At 40.7% G+C, this 18,837-nt stretch overlaps 1 protein-coding gene across 1 annotated transcript; it reads left to right on the forward strand.

Annotated features, from left to right (window-relative positions):
• Positions 1-3,473: 3,473 nt before the first annotated feature.
• LOC124884443 (zona pellucida sperm-binding protein 3-like) lies at positions 3,474-4,720 on the forward strand. Its single transcript, XM_047392367.1, has 2 exons — positions 3,474-4,430; positions 4,511-4,720. The coding sequence occupies exons 1-2, from the start codon at positions 3,948-3,950 to the stop codon at positions 4,631-4,633; spliced, it is 606 nt and encodes a 201-aa protein (XP_047248323.1). The 5' UTR covers positions 3,474-3,947; the 3' UTR covers positions 4,634-4,720.
• The last annotated feature ends 14,117 nt before the right edge of the window (positions 4,721-18,837 follow it).

Below are 18,837 nucleotides of genomic sequence, written 5' to 3' on the forward strand. Positions count from 1 at the left end.
ACTAATGATCATTATGCTGACATAAAGTAGTAGAAACAAAACTGCATTGAAAATTGGATTTTGTGATAAAGGAAACTCTTCAACCTCATAAAACTCTTTGCTATGATCACTGCTCAATAATGATCAATAATTTAATAAAATGGGATATTCTACCTAAAGCTGCCATTGTGCAAGACAAGAAACGTGTGTCAATTTATCTTTGCAAATCTACAGCATGTTTTAGATCTTTCTCCTGGTGTCCCTTTCATATGACCAATATTTATTTGGTCTTTTTGCAGTTTTACTCTCAGGAACTTTAACATTTAGGATGCTAAACCCAGTCTTCACACAGTTAAAAAGTGGCCCAGATGAATGACCAGCAGCATTTGCTTCTCTAAGGTAACTGTTCTTGTCTTTCCGCCTCATCTTTCGATCTCATTTAGCTTTGCTTGGCTGGAGTCCCTCTTCCTCAGATCTGAGAGCTTGCATTGCATCACTATGCACTGCTATGGAAGTGTTGCAAGACTGAAAGTTGGGGTTTTAACTGATCCGAAGGTTACAGTACCTTGAAAAAGTATTCATAATGCTTGAGCTTTGCAACCACTAACCAACACAAAGTAGAGCATAACTATGAAGTGGTAGGAAAAGAATAGATAGTTTTCAAAACTTTTTACAGCCCCCCTTACTCTTATACTCCTAAATAAAATTCAGTTAAACTAACTGCCTTCAGGTCTCGCTTCATTAGTAAACATAGTTCATCTCTGAGTGATGTAAACCCAAACATATCCAGCTGTTCAAGGCCTCAGAGGTTTGATAGAGAACATTAGTGAACAAACAAACAATATCATGAAGACCATAGACCACAACAGACAGGTCAGGGAAAATGTTTTGAAGAAATTTGTATTTACCCAAGGAAGAGATCAGTGGTTGTCACCCAGATCAACTTTCTTATAACCTTGACAAGGGAGAACGGTTTTACAGCGTCAGACGTGTTCAGGAGCCTTGCCAAAATGTTCTGACCCAGACAAAGTAAGAGAACTCTCCTAAAACAGCTTCAAGGTAATTCCCATGAGAACAGGAGGGACAAAGGTAAGGCTTGTTGTAATTCTTTCCCAGATTTGATCAAAATGTCAAAAGCTTTGAACATCTCAAAGAGCTCTGTTCATCTGAAAATGAAAAGAGGATAGAGCAACCGCAAACCTGGATGGATGGATGGATTGATGGATAAACTAAGCCCTGTTAAGGTGTCTGAGATTGTAAATAAAACCAGGAAAGGCTAAATAAAAACAAGGAGCTGAAACATCATATCCAAGATTTGAGAAATGAGATTTGTTTTAGCTGTCTCATGAGTAGCACAACACTGTTCACTACCTGACCTCCTGCAGGGATGTGTTCCGTTTGGAGATGACTCATGCACAGTGAGACATGTTTCTGGAGATTGTTGCTGCTGCTAACTATAAATCAAACTTTAGCAGAAATTTGCCTTCAGGTGTGAGACTGTGACTTTATCACGATTTAGTGATGCTCCTACTTAGAATCAGGAGATATTCTGCAAACACACGTGCAGACACAAGCTTGTTGCACACCTAATCACTGTGATAATGAAAATAAGATTTAAATCTGTGGTATCGATTTATGATTAGCTGGAAATGTGAGGACATATGTCATTTGAGTGTGGTCTATGTGTGCCTGAGTGTTAACATTTTGTGTAAGGTAAACTCCTTGTGCTGTTTGCATCCTTGCATCTGTTTTCCTTGTGAGGTCACGATGTGGTGATGATGCAATAGAAAGTTCATCAAAATGCTTTGGAAAAAAGAGCAACTCTGCATCTGGGCCTTCTGGTGAATCACAGGCTTACACAGTCTGCCAGTGATGGGTGTTTGTCATTCCTAACTGTTGCCATAGCAACCCTCTCCACCCTGACCTTGAGGCATGGCGTGATGTCAGGCATCCTATGCAAGCTCATCATTTACAAAGATAAATAAAGAACAGCAGAGAGTAGTTCTTTTTCTGCACTGCAAGAGCATAGCCATGGCAGCTGGAAGGAGCAAGAGAAGGAAATCTTTCATTTCCGAGAGCCTGCAAGCAGGACAGGACATTTCATTTTTTGAAGGGGAGGTTATGAATCATTCTTTTTAAATGATGCATGTATTTCAACTAAAAACTGCAGCAATGTGACAGAATATTTACATGTACAGGGGTTCGACAATGAAACTGAAACACCTGGTTTTAGACCACAATCATTTATTAGTATGGTGTAGGGCCTCCTTTTGCGGCCACTACAGCGTCAATTCATCTTGGGAATGACATATACAAGTCCTGTACAGTGGTCAGAGGGATTTTAAGCCATTCTTCTTGCAGGATAGTGGCCGGGTCACTACGTGATACTGGTGGAGGAAAACGTTTCCTGACTCGCTCCTCCAAAACACCCCAAAGTGGCTCAATAATATTTAGATCTGGTGACTGTGCAGGCCATGGGAGATGTTCAACTTCACTTTCATGTTCATCAAACCAATCTTTCACCAGTCTTGCTGTGTGTATTGGTGCATTGACATCCTGATACACGGCACCGCCTTCAGGATACAATGTTTGAACCATTGGATGCACATGGTCCTCAAGAATGGTTTGGTAGTCCTTGGCAGTGACGCGGCCATCTAGCACAAGTATTCGGCCAAGAGAATGCCATGATATGGCAGCCCAAACCATCACTGATCCACCCCCATGCTTCATTCTGGGCATGCAACAGTCTGGGTGGTACGCTTCTTTGGGGCTTCTCCACACCGTAACTCTCCCGGATGTGGGGAAAACAGTAAAGGTGGACTCATCAGAGAACAATACATGTTTCACATTGTCCACAGCCCAAGATTTGCGCTCCTTGCCCCATTGAAACCGACGTTTGGCATTGGCATGAGTGACCAAAGGTTTGGCTATAGCAGCCCGGCCGTGTATATTGACCCTGTGGAGCTCCCGATGGACAGTTCTGGTGGAAACAGGAGAGTTGAGGTGCACATTTATTTCTGCCATGATTTGGGCAGCCGTGGTTTTATGTTTTTTGGATACAATCCAGGTTAGAACCCGAACATCCCTTTCAGACACCTTCCTCTTGCGTCCACAGTTAGTCCTGTTGGATGTGGTTCATCCTTCTTGGTAGTATGCTGACATTACCCTGGATACCGTAGCTCTCGATACATCACAAAGACTTGCTGTCTTGGTCACAGATGCGCCAGCAAGATGTGCACCAACAATTTGTCCTCTTTTGAACTCTGGTATGTCACCCATAATGTTGTGTGCATTTCAATATTTTGAGCAAAACTGTGCTCTTACCCTGCTAATTGAACCTTCACACTCTGATCTTACTGGTGCAATGTGCAATCAATGAAGACTGGCTACCAGGCTGGTCCAATTTAGCCATGAAACCTCCCACACTAAAGGGACAGGTGTTTCAGTTTTATTGTCTAACCCCTGTAGCTCTCAGTAACTGGGATGCAAGTAGAAAACTGTGCCTGAAATTAGTATTTTCTGATACTTCAAGTGGCTTTCAGAATTATACCTGGACACAGTTTTTGTTGCTCAATTTAACCTGCAGAGGATGAGTTGTGTGAGTCTGAGGTCATGCAGTAAACATCTTTTAAATTAACTGACCACCTAGATTAGAAAATAAGCTGTAATATGAATACTTGTTTAGTTTGACCAAACAGGACAGCACCAACAGCAGTGCTGAATATGAGCTTTTTGACAGACTTTTCAAATTATTGACCTACAGAGGATGAGTTGTGTGTCTGTGGTCATGCAGTAAACATCTGAAGTACTTGGAGTTCAGTGTCTAAATCTGAGGTTCTGAACTGAGCAATCAGTGCGTGATGATCAGCTGTGACACCCACAAGTGGAGAGAGGCATTTAGTTAATGAGGCAGAGGGAAGAGTCTCAGGGTTTAAATAGCCTGTAGACTACCAGGCTTGAAAGCAACAATGGAGTCCAGGCAGTTGTTTGTATTTAGCTTTCTTCTTGCATGTGTCAGTCTGGGTGATGCGCTGCTGCATGGTATGAGACCACCAAGCTACTGGGGGACTGTGATGCAGACCAAGTCACCAGTGAACCCTGTAAAAGAGCCCTTTAGTCTGTTTGCTAAGCCAGTCAACGGGTTCCATTCCAAACGGATACTGCCTGCAGCCAACCAACCCGAATGGACGTTTCCAGAAGTTCCAATGTCTCCAGTGAACAAGCAGCCTGTCCAGTTGAAAGTGCTGGAACCAGTGCCATCCAGTCGGGTGGCTGTGAGGTGTGGGGAGAGTAAAATCCATGTGGAAGTGAAGCAGGACCTTCTGGGCATCGGCAAGCTGATAGATCCAGAGGAGATCACACTGGGTGGCTGTCCAGCTGCTGGTATTGATCACTTTTCTCATGTGCTGCTTTTTGAATCTGAGCTACATCACTGTGGCAGCACCCTGGAGGTATGAAGTTCTCACAACAGGGAAGTCATCAGGATTTCAGTTTCCCTGAGATGCTGTAATTATCTGCCTCTTGTCCTCAGGTATCCCAGGATGGTGTCATTTATGCCTTCAAGCTGCTCTACCACCCCAAGATGTGGGGCATGAGTCCCATCATAAGGAGCCAAAGAACAGAGATTGATGTGGAGTGTCGCTATACCTACTAATCCCTGGAGCAGTTTTCAGAGACTCTGTTGGTCTCTGCTACAGTCTGTTTATTGGCTAATATCAATAAAATGTTTACTTGATCCTGACCAAACTGTTCATCTGAATTTGCTGAATTCCAAACCCTTCTTAGGCCGTGTTGCCTCTGGCTCTTGACCTGGTTGAGTTGTACATACAAACTTGGATTTTCCAGGCCATGTATATTTTCACAGGCAAAATCTTGTGCAACCCACTTCAGTTGGGTACCGATCTGTTTAATGCACAATGATATATGTGGGTTTTGGTTCAGAGATATGCCAATTTTCAATTGGTCTTAAACTTGGCCATCATTTATAGCCTTATTCTTTTCCACTCCATAGTACGTGAGCCTCATTTTTCATGTGTGTTTTTGTTCAGTGGGATTTGAAGGGTTGAGGTGCTTTAATACTTAATTTGCAGAGTCAAATCTACAACCCAATTGCCAGCAAAGAAAAGAGAGGGTACTGTAGGAACTACCGCAGAGGGACTAGAATCATCTTTGGTGCTGACAGGACAATGTTTTTAGTTGGTTGGGGAAAATATTTTTGCCACCATACAGGTTAGTAAGGGAGGTAACATAAAATCTCTGGAGAATTGAAGAGTGGCATCTGGAGGTCACCAAGTCTCCATAACCATTTGGTACTTTCTACACACCAAAAGGTTGTCTTAGAGGCATGTCAGGAAAAGGCCTCACCTTTGCTAAATGCTACTGGGACTTTAACTGGAACTATGTGTTGTGCTCAGATGAAGATTGAGCTGTTCAGCAACCAATACAGGTGGGTCTGGCATCAAAAAGAATATGGGGAAAAGCACAAAGTATTATGAACTTATTGAAATACCAGGATCTTTAAAATATAAATCTGATTGACTTTGCCAGTAAACTGAAAATAGATCATTAGGTCTTTCAGCAGGATAATATGAAATCAAGCATCCAGCTTAGCACAGGGAAAAATCCACCTATCGTCACAGATCTAAACTCTATAGAAAACCTGTGGGCTGATCCTACAAGTGAGCATAAGGAAGGACCCACACCTGCCTCTCTGTATGCTCCTGCTGTGTGAAATATAAACGGAGAGGGTTGTGCAAAGTGTAGACGGCAGAGGTAGCAGCTGGTGGTTTTGTTGAATTTAATTATTTCTTAATATGGGATTTTTTTGTCCATTAAGAAAATTTTAAATTATAGGTTAATTTCTCTAAGTATTTGAGTCAGATATGTTCATAAAAGATGAACTCTTTTCTAAGGTATGCAGTATACGTGTCTGTGAGTTTAGCTGTATAGTTGAAATGAAACAAAATGTTTTTCTCTCTGACTTATAATCACCCAGAACAACCAACTACACAGAAAACATTTCCCACATTTAAAACAACATAGAAGAGTCAGTAGTTAAATGTGATTCTATGAGGTAATATCTGAGATAACAGAGCATAATATAGCTGCTTCTACAAATGTAGCTAATATAGTAAACCAGAGGCACATATTGTCGTGATTTCCTTTCAGTTATCAATAACAGATTAAGCTTCCCAATAGATTTGAGAAATCAGAAAATAATCAGGCAGATCTTCCATGACCCAACGTCTTGTTGCTAAATGTGTCAAGACAAGCACCAACACTGTGGTTAGGTAAGTTAGAGTTGCATGCAGCAGAGAAACGGGATGTGAAAACAGTTTTCAAAGATCTCACAGTAGGGATATCAACATGCCTTTGTTTAAAAAGAATCTGATTTGCTTTAAGAAGCTTGGGTTTTGAAATGTCACATATTCTTGGTTATCAGATGTAGCTTTGTGTTCTGTGTTTTTCTACAACTCATAGTGAAGGAGAAACTGGAAATGTAAGGTATCTTCCTTGTGGAAAGACTGTGGAAGCAGATTCTGACCCAAATCCAGACCGACAAACTGGTGATGGCTAACCACTCAAACATTGTGGCGATTGACAAATTACTGAGGAAGCAGAAGTGACATATGCAGCAACTCCAAGTGACAGTAACACCAAGAAGAAGAAGCATGAAGCTTATAAACATAGTTCTTAAGAGGTGTTCTGTGAAGGCATTATCGCTTCATAATTCCCCTACTTGCAGTAAAAAGGTTCTGTATAAGACATCCTCAGAGCCTTCTCCCACTTCTCCACACCCTACATACCTGTTTTTAGATATTTAAAACCATGCAAACTTAAATATATATATTTCTAACTGTGGTATATTCATATACAATAAGTTAATATATGTGTTCTGATGAGGCTTGGAAGATTAAAAATCCCATTTCAAAACTTTTATGTAGATATTGTTCACTTAGTGAAATAAGTCACTGAAATAAATTTAAATAATTTAAATCCCATATTAAACAGATTGCTAGGATTTCCTTCTTTCACCTCCGGAACATTGTCAAAACTAGAAATATCCTATCCAGGAGTGACGCTGAAAAACTAGTCCATGCATTTGCTACTTCAAGCCTGGACTATTGTAATTCTTTATTATCAGGATGTCCAAAAAATGCAGTTAAAAGCCTTCAGCTGATTCTAAATGCTGCAGCAAGAGTTCTGATTAAAATTAAAAAGAGAGATCATATTTCTCCTATTTTAGCTTCCCTTCATTGGCTCCCTGTTAAATCCAGAATAGAATTTAAAATTCTCCTCCTCACATATAAAGCCCTTAATGATCTAGCTCCATCATACATCAAAGATCTGATTGTTCCATATATTCCTGACAGAGAACTTTGTTGATACTCTCTTGCTGTCGGTGGAAGACACACGCGTTTTCTCTCTCTCCCTCCCTGCTGATCCCTGCTTCTGCTTTTTGTCTGTATTTTTCTCAGAGCCTCACTTTGCATATCCTCCAAACTTGTAAATTATGGATTTGGTCAGCAGGACTCGCAGCATAATTGATCAAATTTTGTTTCGACTAGAAGACAGGGTTAAGGAGACCCTCTTGTCCAGACGGGACGTTCTTCTCTGGGTACACAATGGATTCTTGGCAGCAGTGGACGATTGTGTGCCTGACTACAATATCGGTCGCGGACGTAGATAATGTGTACATAATTGGACTTTTGATAACAGGATTTCTGCTTTTTGGAGTTGGTGGTTACCTGGCTTATCGAGTGATTCGCAAAACGTGGGCGGCTGTTCAAAGCGTTCCAAAGCTGCCTGCAATGTTAGATGGAGTCTGTAGAGCGATCAACACTCAGACTGAAATGTTAAGAGAGCAGAATCGCAAGCTAGACACGATTCTTGAATAGAATCGCAGCCTGGCAGCGGTTGGACTCAGAGGTTAAAGTATAATCTTGGAGAAGTTGTACGCTCCAGATCTACGGAAAATACCAGAAATTTGGCTATTTGGATTCGCAATTGAGACATACCAGTAAAACTCTTAAGGTGGTTGGAAATTCACAACTGCCTGAACCACAACATTTAGTGTTTTTCTAAATCTGGCGCCCCAATGTGGCCTTGGCAACTTCTGCTAACTGGCTTTCGACAAAATATCTCCTGGATGTTATTTAAACACGGCGCTCTTCCCCAGCACTCCCCTGCCAGCTGTGTGCTGATAGGAATATCAGCCGATTGATAAAACATCCACCTCTCTTCTCAAGGACAATGGCGCTTCTATCAGTGTTGACAGTCTAATTCTTTCAAACACACTCAGACTTATATATATTCGCACCCTCTAGATTCCACCGTACCCTTGCTAAATCTTTACTTATATGTGTGTGTTGCTTACCCCTGCTGAGGTTTTTTGTACTATTTCAAACTCTATTCTGCTAAGAATAGAGTCTAAAATATGATTTTCTTTCCTCCTTTACCTAAATGTGTGATTTCATTACTTTTCATAGATTTTCAGATTTCTCAGAAGGATTACCAGTAAAAGCCAATTATTATTAGTATATACACCAATGACCAGAGATTTTGAGATTTCTTAGAAGGATTGCATTACAACAATTTCACACCAGTGAAAGCCAAACATTATTAGTATTTAAAAAGTTTGGACCTACCAGTGACCCAGCTTCTCTACTTAGACTTCGGTGAGTGCCCATGGCTGTTACTATTTGAATGATGGCACCACAGCTGCCTCATACCAGCGACCTCAAGGATTAATATTATAATTTTTCTTCTAGCACAGGATGAATTCCTTACCACAGAGGACTTAATTAGCTGATTACCTCTATTCGAAAGATTGGATTAGAACCAGCTCTTACCAGTAAACCCCCAAGGATTATTAATGTCATTTGATTTGTTTTTCTGTGTTTGATTTTCTGTATCATTGTAATGTTTTTCCTCGTGTACAGCGCTTAGAGTGCCTTGTTGCTGAAAAGCGCTATATAAATAAACTTGACTTGACTCTGACCGCAGGTTTACTGGTGGTTCCTAGGGTCTCTAGAAGTAGAATGGGAGGCAGATCCTTTAGTTATCAGGCTCCTCTCCTGTGGAACCAGCTGCCAGTTTTAGTCTGTTAGGCAGACACCTTGTCTACTTTTAAGGCTTGGCTTAAAATTTTCCTTTTTGATAAAGCTTATAGTTAGAGTGGCTTAGGTTATCCTGAGCTATCTCTGTAGTTATGCTTCTATAGGCTTAGGCTGCTGGAGGACATAATGACCACTCTCACTCTCTCCGCTACATTCTCATACTACTCTCCAATTTTGCATTATTTGCTGTTATTTAAGCTTTTAACTTTATGTTCTCTCTCTTTTCTCTTCCTAGAAGCTACAACTGGCCTGACTCTGTGTCTACCTGTGACACCCTACTGGAGAGGGGCATCGGCCAAGCTTCTGCTGCCAACGACTTAATGCTCATCTTCTACTGATGATACACTTGGCCCTGTCTTTCAGTGTTTAACCCTGTCTCTCTCCTAGACATAGCTACTGGCTGAGCTTTTACTGTGACTAACTCTATGTGCTTTCTATCATTTTCTAAACTTAAAAACTGGCTCAGAGTTTATATGTTTTTTCTTCCTAGATGAACCCACTAAAGGAGCTGCATCTTTTAACATTTACTTTTTCTTCCAATAGAAAATACTCCTAGATCAGTGCTTCTGTGTTCTTTTTCTGTCTGTGCTCAGTTCTCTCAATCCCCCAGTCGGTCGTGGCCATCTACCACGACTGACTGGGCCAACTGGTCGGGCCTGGTTCTTCTGGAGGTTTCTTCCTGTTAAAAAGGAGTTTTTCCTCTCCACTGTCGCTACATGCATGCTTAGTATGAGGGATTGCTGCAAAGTCAACGCCAGTGACTGTACACTGTCTCTACATGCTCATCCAGGAGGACTGAATGCTGCAAGTCATTGACTCAATGCAATCTCCTGGGGTGCCTTAGATAGAATTTTTTTTTTATCCAATTTGAATAAATAACTGAATCTGACTGCCCTGTTTGATAGTTAGGAAATGATAATTGGAATGTATGTACCTTACTTGAAATCTGTATGATTCAACTGAATTGAATTATTAAAGGCCCTTAAAGGAATAGCTTAGATCTTGATGTTATGTTCTGATGAGAGGTTTTAAAAACTTTTATTAAATTAAAATATATTAAAATATTTTAAAATTAAATATATCTGCCCTTGTTGCTTATCTGCTGCACCACTCACTGCTACAGCTTACACAACATAACTGTTGATTTCACATAAGACGCAACACATAGTCAAGAATAAACTGATACAAGAGGATGACACACTTTAGGAGAGTTAAAAACAGGCATGGATAAAAGCAGGACTCACGCTCCATTCTTTGCTCCTCTTGGTTCATCCCTAAGATGGGCTGAGGGGGGCCTGGTACCGAAGATGAATGTCTCTCTGTATCTGTTCAATTGTATACTCTGTACAGTGATCATTTTGGCATTAAATCTGGATTTTATACTTAACCATTTCTCATTATTTCACAAGGTAAATACTTTGCTGGTTTTACTGGTTGAGTCTCGGAACTGGAGAGAAAAGGACCCGATGGTGCACAGGGAGGAAAGAGAGTAAAATCTCCCATTTTACAACAGTGGGGGCTCGTCCGACTGTCCAGGTTCCAAACAAGACCAACCCTGCAAGGAGGACCCCAGACAGCAGCGGCGGGGGGATCGAGCCTTCAGTACAGACCGCGGTCATCTCATCATGTAGGCAGAAATACCTGGTAGACAGACGCTTTTACTGCAAGGCTCGGCTCTCACGTCTCTTTTTCTGGACTTCCACTGATCCAAATTTACGTACAGAGTGACATTCACTTAGTCTATATTGTTGTGGAAAATGGTGAAAAAGATGAAGAGGTAAAAAGACGTCAGAAATAGAGAAGTCATGCATGAGATAGAAAAAAACTAATCAGTGATTTAATGAAGAAAGGTTTGAATAAGATAGCGGATCCGGCCCGAGGAGTGGGGATCGGTTAACCTCAGGGTGATTGATTGGTTGAATTAATTGGTGAATTGATCTATATGGATTTAATCTGTGGATTGGTTGGTTGATTAATTGATTGATGACTCAATGATCTTGCGCAGGAAGTTAAACAAAACTAGAAAAATTTGCATTTCCTGCGAAAATGGCACAGCTGACAGAAACAAGCTGAAATTGACTGCAGACAATCTGCTGAAATTTGATGAATTAGAAGAAAACAGAAATGCTAAACTCCTTCTGAAAGCTGGCAGAAAGTGGCAAAGGTTGACAGCAGAATATCAGCTGAAATCCGACAAATTAGTAGAAATAGAAGAAACAGCAAAGAAAAACTGTCATCTGATCTGTTTAAGCAGGAAGACTATTAGCTATAAAACAGCGTAACAAGGTGAAGTTACCTCAAAACTACTTGAAATAGTTGTTGAAATACAAGAACTGACAAAAATATTAAAAAAGAAGGAAAGAGCTGCCCATAGATGAGCTTAAAAAGCATAGACTGAAGCAGAAATATAGCCTAAGAAGTTGAAGTCAGTGCTAAAATATATAAGAAATGGCAGAAAATTCAGAAAAGGAATGAACTAACAATAAATATGCAGAAGAAACACAAAAACAAACAGGAAATTGCCTAAAACAGCAAATGTGTTCTTCAGCTAAGAGAGAAGAGAGGAGAAAGAGAATCTAAAATGCTAACATTAGCATATTGGCTATCACTAGCATGAAGGCTGATATTAATTTACCCCATCTACTATATAAAAACAATGTATAAGCTAAAATTAGCCAAAATGGTAATGCTATCTACAGCCTATATTCAAAAGTCTATGAAATTGCCCTTTAAAAATATTCACTCTTGTTCAGGTGTTGGAACCTCAGTAGAAGCTGTTTAAGTAGCTGGCATCAAATGGTCGCTGTTTTGATGCTCCGCTGGGACCAATGGAGATGGTTTTATCATCATAAGTCACAGAGTAGTGGTTTCATTCTGGTTTTGATAGAATTCAGACCTGTATCTGATGGGGGTTTGTTCCTGATTATGATAGAGGGTTCTTCCTGGATGATTTGTACATGGTTCTGACAGAGTTTGGACCTGTTTCTGATGGATGCTTGTACATGGTTCTGGTATAGAATTGTTCAAGGTTCTTATGGAGTTTTTTGCCAGGTTCTGGTGGAGTTGGGACCTGGTTCTGATGGCTGTTTCTTCCTGGTTCTGATAGAGTGTGGACCTAGATCCGATAGACGTTTGTACCTGGTTCTGATGAAGAATTGTACAAGGTTCTGATGGAGATTTTTTCCTGGTTCTGATGAAGATTTTTAGAAAGTTCTTAAACATTTTTTTTTCTGGTTCTGATGGAGCTTTTTGCCAGGTTCTGATGGAGTTTGGACCTGGTTCTTATAGAGGTTTCTTCCTGGTTCAGATGGAGTTTGGTTCTGGTTCTGATGGAGATCTGTATCTGGTTCTGGTGGAAGTCTGTATCTGGTTCTGATGGATGTTTCTCCTTGGCTCTGATAGAATTTGGACCTGGTTCTGATACAGGTTTGTACCTGTTTCTGATGGAGATTTTTTTCTGGTTCTGGTGGAGTTTGGGTCTGGGTCTGATGGAGGGTTCCTAACTGGTTCTGATGGAGTTTCGGTCCGGTTCTGATGGAGATTGTCTCCAGGTTCTGATGAAATTTGGAACTGGTTCTGATAGAGGTTTCTTTCTGGTTCTGATTGAGTTTGGACCTCGTTCTGATAGTGGGTGACTAACTGGCCCTGATGGTGAATTCCTCCTGGTTCTGATGGAATTTGGGTCTGGTTCTGAGGGTGATTTGGTCTTGGTTCTGATGGAGTTTCTGTCTGGTTCTTATGGGGGTTCCGAACTGGTTCTGATGAAGAATTCTTCCTGGTTCTGATGGAGTTTGGGTCTGGTTCTGATGAATGTTGGAACAAGTTCTGATAGAAGGGACCTCCAGATTCTGGAGGAGATTTAGACCTGGCTCTGATGGAGATTTATTCCTGGTTCTGATGGAGTTTGGACCTGGTCCTGATGAATGTTTCTCCTTGGCTCTGATAGAATTTGGACCTGGTTCTGGTACAGGTTTGTACCTGGTTCTGATGGAGATTTTTTTCCTGGTTCAGGTGGAGGGTCCCTAACTGGTTCTGATGGAGATTTTCTCTTGGTTCTGATGGAGTTTGGGTCTGGTTCTGATGGAGATTTGTTCCTGGTTCTGATGGAGTTTGGGTCTGGTTCTGATGGAAGGTTCCTACCTGGTTCTGATGGAGTTTCGGTCCGGTTCTGATGGAGATTTTCTCCAGGTTCTGATGGATTTCTGAACTGGTTCTGATAGAGGTTTCTTTCTGGTTCTGATTGAGTTTGGACCTAGTGGACCATAGTGGGTGCCTAACTGGTCCTGATGGAGAATTCCTCCTGGTTCTGATGGAGATTTATTCCTGGTTCTGTAGGAGTTTGGGTCTGGTTCTGATAGAGGGTGCCTAACTGGTTCTGATGAAGAATTCCTCCTGACTCTGATTGAGCTTGGGTCTGGTTCTGATGAATGTTGGACCTGGTTCTGATAGAAGGGACCTCCAGATTCTGAAGGAGATTTGGACCTGGCTCTGGTGGAGTTTTCTTTCCTGATTCTGATAGGTGTGACCTGGTTCTGATGGACTTTGGACCTGGTTCAGATGGAGGTTTTTACATGGTTCTGAGGAAGATTTGTACCTGGTTCTGATAGTTTCATCTAATTCTGATGGATATTGGACGAGGTTCTGATGGAGGTTGGGTCAGGTTCTGATGGAGATTTGTTGTAGGTTCTGATGGATATTGGATGAGGTTCTGATAGAGGTTCTTCCTGGTTCTGACAGATTTTGAACCTGGTTCTGATGGAAGGTTCCTAACTGGTTCTGATGGAGATTTCGTCTTGGTTCTGATGGAGTTTGTGTCTGGTTCTGATAGTGACTTGTTCCAGATTCTGATGTGCTAACAGCCTATATGCAAAGGTCTATGGAATTGCCTTTTAAATTTAATCACTGTTGTCTAGCTGTTAGAACAGCAGTACATGCTGTTTAAGTACTCAACACAAAATGGCCGCCATGTAGTTGCTTCCTATGAAGATGGTCAAAGGGTTAGGGGGTCGGGTCAGGTTTAGGCCATAGAAACGAATGAAAATGAATGGAAGTCGATGCAAACTCCTCACAAAGACAGTAAAACGGATGTGTGTGTGTGTGTGTCAGGGCTCTTGTGTGTGTCTTAGTAGGAGACAGGGAGAGAAGAAAGGCAGAGTCACATACAGACAGACAGTGGGAGATACACAGAGCTATAAATAGAACAGTGAGGAGTGAATCAGCCAATCAGCAAAGAGTGTCAGTGTAACTTGACACCTGTAGTATTTCTAATGCAGCACCTCACTATCGTCTCCCCCTGGCCTGGGCTTTTAACATGGAGGCGCATGCTCCCGAACTACCGCCTATAACTCGGAAACCGTAAGGACTATCGACATCATTCTTGGACTGTTTTTCTCAGAACGGACAGGGGAGCAGGAATGTTAACACTTTTTTGCTGAAAATATAGTATTACAGGCACAACACTAGGTGAAAAGAAAGGGAAAAATGGAGAAAATTTGGTTCCCTGAAACAAACCCATTTTTGACAAAATGGTACAAGGTATCAAAATAATTCCTCCACTTTGAGTGACAGCCAGGTCTGAAGATTAATTGGTGCAAGGCTCAGGTTGGTTCCACTAGTTGTTCTAAAATCATTGTCTATGTTATTATCAGCTTAAAAAATCATTAGTAACTATAGAAGGTTGAGGCTTTTATTTTGAAAATTTCAGTAAGCCTTATTTTAAAGGGCTGACCTGGTCCCATTTCTGTTGGAGTTGTTCCCCAGAACTCCTGCGTGCTCGTTTGTTTTGGTAAAGCTAAGTCCTGCTATACTTTATAGTAAAAATAAAAACACAAAGACTGCGCAGTCAAGTTTTTCTGCCTGGCCAGGGAGAAACGCTGCAGCCCCGTTGCTGCTCACCACAAACGCTTCTGATCTCCTCTCCAGCTTCAGCAGTTTTTATTCAAAAGCACGGCGTGTACATGCAAAGAAAAAACATACACTTTATCAGATGTCAGTTGAACTGTCTGTTTCCATATCTTCACTGTTGCCGGGCAAATTATATCTAAGTCAAACACACAGAGGCCTGTTAGGCAGGCCACTAAGCTACACAATACATTTTATTTCACACATTGTTAAACATAACTTAGGATAGCATAGCAATTCAGACCCTATTAAGTATTTTAAATGTTTCCAACATTTCCTACACTGGATGAGCTCCAACATCAGCGTGAAGCCCAGTGCTGCAATTTTCTATAGTTTAAAATGTAAAGGCTTTTATTCTGTAGAACATGTTCTGTCTTATTTTGAAAATCTAGCAGAGTTGTCCTTTCAAGTCTGGGTTATTTCCATTAGTCATATAGAACCTGCTTGCTCGTCTGAAATAATTGTTCATGCTATTATCAGCTTTAAAAAAAATCATTTGTAAATATGGAAAGTTGATGTTCAGTGTGAAAAAAAGGCTTTTATTTTGTAGAGTATGTGTAGGTCTTATTTTGAAAGTCTAGTGTGGTTGTCAGCTATAACTGACATATTGTGATCACTCATGGAAGCTTCTGGCCTGAGCTCAGCCTCAGAGCCACTCTCTGTCAGAGGTTACTTAAGTTCACTGGCAGCTGTGTTCTGTTGCTATGGTAATTAATGAGTGCCCAACAGCTGCTGTTTCTCACTCAGGCAGCACCACACTTTGTGTCTCATCATGGCCTGGCTTTATAACATTGTGGCACTTGCTCCCGAACTATCGCTCTTAACTTGGAAACCGTAAGGGCTATCAACGTCATTCTTGGATCGTTTTTCTCAGAACGGTGAAAATAAAGGGAAAAATGGAGAAAAACACAAAAATGCCTGAACATGCTCTCGAACAACGTCTAATAACTTGGTAACTATAAGGGCTATCGATTTCATTCATACAGCATATGAATCAGGAGGTCTTGCTGAACAATCATGGACATTTACATGTGAATACAAAAATCTTTCTGGGAGGTGTGACCGTGTAAAAACGTGGATCATTTTGACCATTTTTAACATGAGTGAAGGTGGATTTTTCACTCTCAAACAAATCTACCTCACGAGAAAACGGTAAAAGGTATCCAAAGGATTTTTGGACTGTAGGGATCAGCAGACATCCGTGAACAATCCTGGAGAATTTCAAGTGTCTACAATACTCCATGTAGGAGATGTGACAGTGTAAAAAAGTCAATGATTTAGAAATTTTTTAATTTTAAGCTTTTTTAGGGACAGATTTGGTACCCTGAAACAAACCCATTTTTGACAAAAGGTATCAAAATAATTCCTTCACTTTGAGTGCCAGCCAGGTCTGAAGATTAATTGGTGCAAAGCTCATGTCTCTACCTCGAACGGTTTACGAACGGCGGTGAATTGAAAACATGTGAGTTTAAGGATTTTTTGCTCTGATTTTTTCTGAAATTCCTATAGGTTTTCCATTCAGGGTGTGTTGACTTTGCGTTGCTCCCGGACGTGTTGCGTGAAATCCGTTAGTCCTACATTAATGAGTGTGACCATTTCTGAATCGCGAAAGAGCATCCTACATTTTGATACCTAATTTGTGCCAGTAGAGTGAAAATTGAGCGAGTGAGGAGAGTTTGTTCATTCTTTCTCAGGTTATTCAAAAACCTAGAGGGTACACTCTACCAATTGACGAATTCCGCCATAGGATTACATTATAAAATCAAAAACGTCAAAAATCTTGCATAAAATTTGAATCGCAATTGTAAAAGAACCATAAAAGATATCATACAGCAGCTGAATCATTTGAAGATAGCTTAATGTCTTGTGAACATTTTAAAAGTTGAATTGTGTTTCTAGCTGAAAGTATGCAGAAGACGTAAGCTGTGAAAGAGCACAAAGTTTTAGCTGAATTTTGCGGAATGTTGCTGAATTTCCATTCATTTCAATGGAACAAAAAATTGCATAAGAAACTGAATATTTGAAAAATTATAATAGCTGAAGTTACCAAAAGTCATAGCATAATCCTCCAGAACGAGCCGAACGTTTTGATACCAGAATTGTTGAAATCGGTTGAAAATTGTAGGACTAGTTACGTCAGTGTAACTTGACACCTGCAGTATTTCTAATGCAGCACCTCGCTATTGTCTCCCCCTGGCCTGGGCTTTTAACATGGAGGTGCATGCCCCCGAGCTATCGGAAACTGTAAGGGCTATCAATGTCATTCTTGGACTGTTTTTCTCAGAACGGACAGGGGAACAGGAATGTTAACACTTTTTTTTGGAAAATATAATATTAAAGGCACAACACAAGGTGAAAACAAAGGGAAAAACGGACAAAAACACAAAAATTCGCTGTCGGACCGACCAAGGTGCACGTTACCACAGTGATGCGGTCTATGTTGTCCTCCTTGAGACCGGGAAACTGCTCCACTCGGCTCCGTAGAGCCTGTCAAGGAAAATGACAGGTGACTAACATTTGAGGATGAAAACCTATGAATACACCAGTCAGGATAGAGTGCAGCACTGGCTCATTTACTGAGTGTTATTTTGCTTTCAGAGATGAGAAAATGACAACGGAAGCCGAGGAAATGACAACAGAAGCCAAAGGCACAGAAATGGTTGAAAATATTTTCAACAGCAGCCACTTGATGGAACCACCTATTGTTTATTTAGTAACTCATAGGCATTTGTGTACATAGTTTCACTAAAGTTTTGACAGTTATTAAATAGCACAGGTACCCAATAATATGGGATTGATAGAGCTTTGATTATGTAAAGCAGATATGATAGTATAAACATATTGGCTAATTTGCAATACTGTAACAATATTAACAGGTAACAACATCCACATACTCAATACCCTCAACAAACTATCTTTTTTTGCAGGGAAGCAACATATTGACTGACAGCCAGACTGCAGCTGATTGGTGCCAAAAAACAACATTTCAGGGTAGAGTCACACTTCCAAAAATACTTGACATGCACAACACTGAACAAACTGAAACCCTCGAGGCCTTAAAAAACTGGGAAAATGAACATGATGACAGCTCTCCAGCTGAACCTTTAACTTTTGTACTTCAAAAAAAGGAGAACTACAAAAAGATTCTGCTCAGAAATTATCGATGTACAAAATCTAAACCTTTTTGCCAGGTTTGAGGAAGACTAATTAGTCTTTGTGGACACTAAAGAGTATAGCCAAAGTAAATGAACAACAGTGACACCCTGGCACCTTCAGGCATCCTCTGGCACCCTCTGGCATCCCCTGGCACCTTCTGGCACCCTCATGGCAGCCTTATTGCCAGGGACATCCAGGGTGTTTTTAAGCATTTATTTATAATTTTCTGTGAGTGACAATAAACGGGCTGTTTGTGCAATAAACCTTCGTCATCCTTTCAGCCCGTCATACATACACATAGTGCTATTTATTTTAAATGTCAAGTAAATACAATCACCTTATGTTATGGGTCTAAAGCTGTTTGTTAAATAATAATCAATAATGACATCATTATTTAAAGGTAACAGGCTATAACAACAATGACATCCCGTTTGCCGATAATCAGCATTGACATCACTTCCGGTGGCAGCTCCACAGACACTATTAACAATAATGACAACCCATTAGCCGATAATCAGCATTATTATCCATAGATGGATGGCTGTCACACTATAAAATATCTTCCTGAAGATACTTTCTCTGGCTGACTGTTAGCCATGTGGGTCTGATACATTTTTTGAACTTGAACTGACTGCTGACTAGGTGGCAGTGTACACACTACTCCAGTAAAGAGGGCTACATG

The sequence above is a fragment of the Girardinichthys multiradiatus genome, chromosome 18 (assembly GCF_021462225.1).
Source record: "Girardinichthys multiradiatus isolate DD_20200921_A chromosome 18, DD_fGirMul_XY1, whole genome shotgun sequence".
Classification (NCBI taxonomy): Eukaryota; Metazoa; Chordata; class Actinopteri; order Cyprinodontiformes; family Goodeidae; genus Girardinichthys; species Girardinichthys multiradiatus.

Coding starts and splice junctions, on each gene's coding strand:
- LOC124884443 (XM_047392367.1), top strand. CDS start 3,948: ATGGAGTCCAGGCAGTTGTTTGTATTTAGCTTTCTTCTTGCATGTGTC. Junction 4,431..4,510: donor ACTGTGGCAGCACCCTGGAG/GTATGAAGTTCT, acceptor TCTTGTCCTCAG/GTATCCCAGGATGGTGTCAT.